Genomic DNA, 6,444 nt, shown 5'->3' with positions numbered 1-6,444 from the left:
CCTAGCTACTCAGGAGGCTGAGATCTGAGGATCTCAGTTCACAGCCAGCCCAGGCAGGAAAGGCCCTGAGACTCTTATCTCCAATCAACCACTAGAAAACTGAAAGTGGCACTGTGGCTCAAGTGGTAGAGCGCTAGCCTTGAGCTGAAGAGTGCAGGGACAGTGCCCAGGCCCAGAGTTCAGGCCCCACAACCGACAAAAAAAAAGAAAGAAAGAAAGAAAGAAAGAAAAATGAGAGGCTTTCTTCTGAAAGCTCAGTGCCTGCTACTGGTCACCAGTGGTTAATGCCTGCAATCCTAACTACTCAGGAGATGGAGATCTGACCATCTTAATTGGGAGCCAGGGCAGGCAGATAAATCTCTGTGGCTCTTACCTTCCATTAACCAGCAAAAAGCAGGAAATGGAGGCATGGCTCCAGTTGTAGAGCACCAAAAGTAAGCAAAAAACTAAGTGAGAATGTGAGCCCTGAGTTCAAGTCCCCTCACCCCTTACTGCACCCAAAACAAAACAAAACCCTCTCAGTACTTTCTAAGTCAGCCTGCACAGAAAAGTCCACAAGGTTCCATCTCCAATTAACCAACAAAATTCTGGAGGTGTAGTTCATATGGTAAAAGGCTAGCTCTAGCAAGCTGCATGAGAGGGTGAGGCCCTACAGTTCAAACTCGGGAACCCCTTCCAAAAGAAAAAAAAAATGTCAAGGGAAGACGCTAAGGATTGAGGAAACAATTTACAAAAGAGAAACTCAGAAAAATCTTATGAGTACTTTTCTTGGAAGGCTGCTGGACTCCTTGTCCACCTTAATTTCTATTCAGGAATTGCAATCTTTGGTCTAAGAAACTCTGACTCACCCTAGAAGAAAAATTACTAGAACCCAGGAGGAAATTTCCCTTATTTCACAGATCTTGGCCCTTTCCCCGCCCCCACCCCACCCCACCCCCGCCCTCCTCTGCTCCTCAGAACAAAGAACAGCTCCACCCATGTTGTCCTGGTGACCAGGACACAAGAAAAGACGCTAAACTCTGGCTTCTTTGAAGAGTGGAGGCGTGGCTTCGGTCGGAGAGAGGTGTGGCCTTAACTCCGCTGAGTAAGACTTGCTGGTAGTCAATGATCTAGGTGGGTATGGTGGATTTAAACGGTGAATCCCCGGCAAAGCACAGCCCACGCTCCTCTCCAGCTCCAGTCCCCGAAATTCCCAATTCATGGCAGTTAGGTCCAAAGGTCATTTGCTGGTTGTGGCCCCACTGGGCTCAGGGAATGAAGGTGGAGATTTGGGTCCGCAGTGGGGTAAATGTCAAGTCCTACGGTGCTAAAGGATGGTTGATCATCAATATTGAAAGAATTCCCTACTGAAGAGCCCAGAAAGGGCCCCCGCCCCTCTCTGCTCTTGCCTGTGGCCTGGACAGTCTGTGCAGGCCTTCATCCTCTGCCGCAGTTTGGGAAGTGGGGGATTTAGAGTGAGAGAATGGCAGCTGATAAGCCCGCGCCCTGATTCTCAAGTCGCATCAAGAATCCTGGCGAGGGTTCTGGGAACCACACTTCCTGTGCACCCTCCCCTCTTGTTCACCATCTCAAGAGTACCCCATGTCCCTGAATGAAGTGGTGGATGGTCGTCCCTCCATATTGCATCTTGCTTGATGCTAGGGAATTTGGGACTGTTAATTTCATAGTAGCAGAGGGAAACCAGATCTGCCCCTTGTTAACAATGGAAAGGATGGTTCTGAATGTAAACCAAGAAGGTTCTGAGGAGGTTCCAGCGCTAGTCCCTGTATTAACTCCGATAAGCCTGGCATCATACAGGGACCTAAGACTCTCTTCACTTCTTCCACAGGATTCTGGCTGCATAGACTGACCAGAAGTGGAGCCTGGTGGGTAACTAGAGCACTGCCCACAAGAAAACCTGCAAAGGGGATCTGGGTAAAATCAAAGTCCCGTTTGTTTGTTTTCTCAAGGTGGTGCTTATAGATTATCATTCCCCTCTTCTAGGTTTCTGACCTTACTAGGCGTTCTGCCTGCAGTACCTGACCCCTGTCATCATGCCGAGGGGGCAGAAGAGTCGGCAGCGCATGCGTGCTAAGCGTTACCATGCACGTGGTCAGAGCCGTGGTCTGCAGGAGGCAAAGACCAAGGCAGAGGAGGACGTGGAGTCGGCCACGTCTTCTGTTAGCGATGATGATACTTCCCCTAGTCCTCCTGATATCTGCACCCTGGAGCACTTTTGGGATGATATGCCATCTGGCTCTCCCAACGCAGGTGTTTCCTGTGCGAGTTCCCATGCAGGTGTCATGAGTCTCGATGAAGATGCTGGCGAGACCACGTCAGTGAGCATCTTCTCGGAGGGATCTATCACTCAGAGAATGTGTAGAGATCCTATCGCCAGAAAGACGCGTCGGCTAGTGCAGTACCTGCTGGAGAAATATAAAACCAAAGAGCGCGTCACTCAGGCAGATATGCTAAAAGTAATTAAAAAGAAACACAAGCAACACTTCCCTGACATGTTCAGAAAGGCCCGTGCCCGCATGGAACTAGTCTTTAGTATTGAGTTGCAGGAAGTAGACCCCAATAGTCAATCCTATACCCTTGTCAGCAAGTTTGGTAATGTCGATGGCAGTGTTAGTGGCTGGGTGCCCAAAACTGGCCTGGTGATGACACTCCTGGGTGTGATATTCATGAATGGTAACCATGCGAGTGAAGAAGAAATGTGGGACTTCCTGAATGCCTTCGGGATCCATGCTGGGAGGAAGCATTTAATCTTTGGGGAACCCCGCAAACTCATCACCAAAGATTTGGTGCACGATGGGTACCTAGAATACCGCCAGATACCTAATAGTGTTCCTGCTCGCTATGAGTATCTGTGGGGTTTCAGAGCCCGAGCTGAAATACCCAAGATGAGAGTGCTGGAGGTCTTGGCCAAGATCACAGATACGGTTCCTAAGGCCTTTCCCATGCTGTATGATGAAGCCCTAAGAGAACAGGAAGGAAGAGTCCGAGACAGAGCTGCGGCTGGAGATAGGTTTCCTCCTTTCACCTACTTTTAGTTAGAACTAACAGAGAGTTTTCACTGAGAGCAGCAAGCTGCAGGAAGCGCAAATATGCCTTCCTTCCTTCCCCATCAATATGAATAACAGTCTAACATTGGAATCATATTGTCATATTGTAATTGCAAGGCTTGTCCTTTTTAAATTGAACATTTCTTTTATTTCATGTTGTCATTTTATCCATTGTGTGGCTCTCAAATGTAGTGCTATGTAACAAGATTTGAAAGTTACACTTTTGGCATTTATTAAAATAAATTCACAATACATATTTTCTTTAAGATTCCCAAGGTACATAATATGGAAATGTAATAGAAATGTGAAACAACACCAAAGTGAAGTTGATGGATTACAGTGTGGAGGGAAAAAATAAAAATGGAAATGTTAAACAGAATTTAATTCTTAGTTTGTTTTTGTCATATTTTTTTAGCATAAAGCAGACTTATGTAGTTTAAGAATAGTTACTTGTTTTACCATACTATTCAGCATATTCCCTCTTATCTACTGGACTAAAAAATTAGAAATAAATAAAAATTATATATATATATATATATATAGAGAGAGAGAGAGAGAGAGAGAGAGAGAGAGAGGGAGAGTCAGTCATGGGGCTTGAACTCTGGGCCAGGGCGCTGTCCCTCAGCTCTTTAGTCTAGTGCTCTACCACTTGAGCCACAGTGCCACTTCCAGTTTTCTGGTGGTTTATTGGAGATAAGGGTCTCATGGACTTTCCTGCCTGGGCTAGCTTTGAACCCTAATCCTCAAATCTCAGCTGCCTGAGTAGCTAGGTTCAGGTGTGAGCCACCAGTGCCCGGGGTTAAAAAACTTTTTTTTTAAATAAAGAGAAAACTTCTGTTAGGAAAGTGTCCCCCCTCCCGGCAAAGGACCAGTTTCAATTTAGTACAAGGAAGGATTCTGGACAAAGCCAAGGATCAAATTGAGTATTCTGAAGACTCACAAAATCCCTCCTCTCCTGTCAGCCATGCCTTACAATAGACAGTTGTGTCCAGATGAAACAATGCTTTCATTCCCCCTAGATGGTCTCGAGAATTAAAGGGCTGTGGCGAGAGGGGCAGGCCTCTCCATCATAGGAATATTCAGTGTGAGAGCCCCTAGTGATGAATGAGGAGGATACCTGACCCAAAACAGAGACCCACAGACTTGGATCACTAGAGGGAGAATCTCAGTACCTGCTTTAAGCCTAAAGGATCATCAACCTCAGAACAATGGGATCCCATACCCCTAGCTCTCAGAAACTCCAGTAGCCAAATAGCCAGCTATGATTCACTCTGGTATCTGTCCCTGGGACCTTAGTCTGATGCTGGCTGATACAGTGCCGGGAAAATTCAGTGAGGACTCTGAAGAAGGAGTGGCTTGTGAGACTTACAACAAGGGAGTAGTACATAATTCCTCTACTGCCAGTCCTATGAAATGCAGAAATAGACACCTAGCAGAGAGAGCAGAGGTAGCCTTCAATTCCTACTCAGGGTGACAGAGCAAGCCTTGGTCTCATAGACATTAATAGGCCAAGATAAGGAGTAATATATATATTCCCATGAGTCACACTGAGGATCCCAAGAAAGACCTGGTGAGGGCAAGGATCATAAGGTCATAATTAACTGGTCACAGATTTCTATCTTAACACACCATAGGCAGATGGGGCAAAATAAGACTATCTCTCCTGCCCCTCAACTGCATCTCACACAGTTCTGAATATAACTAGAGACCCCCACAATTCAAAGGTGAGGGCAGCTGCCGGCTCTCCCAGCAGTTAAACTGGAGAAACTGAGCTCAAACGGAGGATATAAACTTCATGCTGAAGTTTAACTCACATGGTGAAATATCAAGAGGGTGAACCAGATGAAATCTTAAGAGAATAATCCCTTAACACATAGACCTTCAGAGCTATGACCTATAGCAAGGTCTAAGGTGGGAGGTTGATAATTTACATTGCTTATGTGGAGGCACTACTGGGGTTTGACCTTGAGGCCTTATACTTATAAGGCTGGTGTCCTGCCACTTGCGCCACATCTCTAGTCCTGCTTTTTGATGATTATTTTAGATGATGAAGTTTAGCACACTTGCTTCCTGGGATGGCCACAAACAGGAATCTTAGCTTCCTTAGTAGCTAGAATTACATAATTTACATTTCTAGCAACTTGCCTAGGCTGCTGGCTGAAAGTCGTACTTTAAGAAGCACTTTTAGTGTTTCCATATGGGATTTCTTCTCCAAAATTTCTCAAGAAACATGATGCCCCCCTGAATACTTAAACAAATCCATTGATAAACAGATGAGAAAAACATAATTTTCCTGTATGAATGAAAGTACCACCTAAGACTCTAGTTATAAAGAAATCCGCAGATGTTAAATCAAAAGAGTATGAGTAAAGTTCACACTTATGAAAAATAAAAGTCAACATTTTTAGGAAAAGAGACAGGAGTACATAGAAGAGAAATGGTTAATCTTGCTTATACTCTTTGCCATAATAAAAATGTATAGTATTTCTGGGAGCTGGTGGCCTGCCTCTAATCTTACTACTTGCTGGTGGTTTGTGTCTCTACTTTTAGTTACTCAAGAGGCCGAAGATCGCAGTTCAAAGCCAGTCTGAGCAGAAAAGTCCATGAAATGTGTTTTGGCAATTAGCTACCAAAAAAGCTGGAAGTAGAGCTGTGGCTAAAGTGGTAGAATACCAACCTTGAGCAAATAAGTTCAGGGACAGTGCCCAGGCCCTGAGTTCAAGCCCTAGTACCAGCACACACACATTATCTCCCCCCACAAATGTTATAGAATAAACACAGCTCTGTCTACCACTAAAGATGAGTCATTCTTGTAAATATAATAAAGCTTCATACATTTATATCTATAACTTTACTTTGTGCAGATCCTATTGTTTGTTGGGATAAGAAGTTTAGAAGAAAAATGAGTTCTTAAGTTTGCAATGTAAGCATGTGGTTCTGCTGGTACTATTGACATTTAAAAAAAAAACCTTGAGTGCTGTATTATTCAAATATCCATTGACATTTCCAGTCTTTGAATCTTCACTGTAGGCTAGTGATAATTGTAAATACTACAAAACATGCATTTGTTATTCACTAAATATTGTTTAGGCCAGGTGCTGGTGACTCACATCTGTAATCCTAGATACTCAAGACATTGAGGGTCACAGTTTGAACCTCGGCTGGGCAGGAAAGTCCATGAGACTCTTATCTCCAATTAACTGCCAGAAAACTGGAAGGGGTTGCTGCGGCTGGAAGTGGTATAGTACTAGCCTTGAGCAAAAAAGCTCAGGGACAGAGCCCAGGTCCTGAGTTTAAGCCCCATAAACAAACAAACAAACAAAAAAGATTGTTTAGATATCCTTAGTAATGAGAAAAATATATAAAGAGAAAATGGTAGACTAGAGACATCCAACAC

At 44.4% G+C, this 6,444-nt stretch overlaps 1 protein-coding gene across 1 annotated transcript; it reads left to right on the top strand.

Annotated features, from left to right (window-relative positions):
• Nucleotides 1–2,033: 2,033 nt before the first annotated feature.
• Nucleotides 2,034–3,035, top strand: LOC105997630 (melanoma-associated antigen B4-like). Its single transcript, XM_013032105.1, has one exon. It carries the CDS (start codon nt 2,034–2,036, stop codon nt 3,033–3,035), a length of 1,002 nt encoding a protein of 333 aa, XP_012887559.1.
• Nucleotides 3,036–6,444: the final 3,409 nt, after the last annotated feature.

The sequence above is a fragment of the Dipodomys ordii genome, unplaced genomic scaffold (assembly GCF_000151885.1).
Source record: "Dipodomys ordii isolate 6190 unplaced genomic scaffold, Dord_2.0 Scaffold150, whole genome shotgun sequence".
Taxonomy (NCBI): domain Eukaryota; kingdom Metazoa; phylum Chordata; class Mammalia; order Rodentia; family Heteromyidae; genus Dipodomys; species Dipodomys ordii.
The sequence above is the reverse complement of the archived record's forward strand: the minus strand, read 5'-3'. Positions and strand labels throughout refer to the sequence as shown.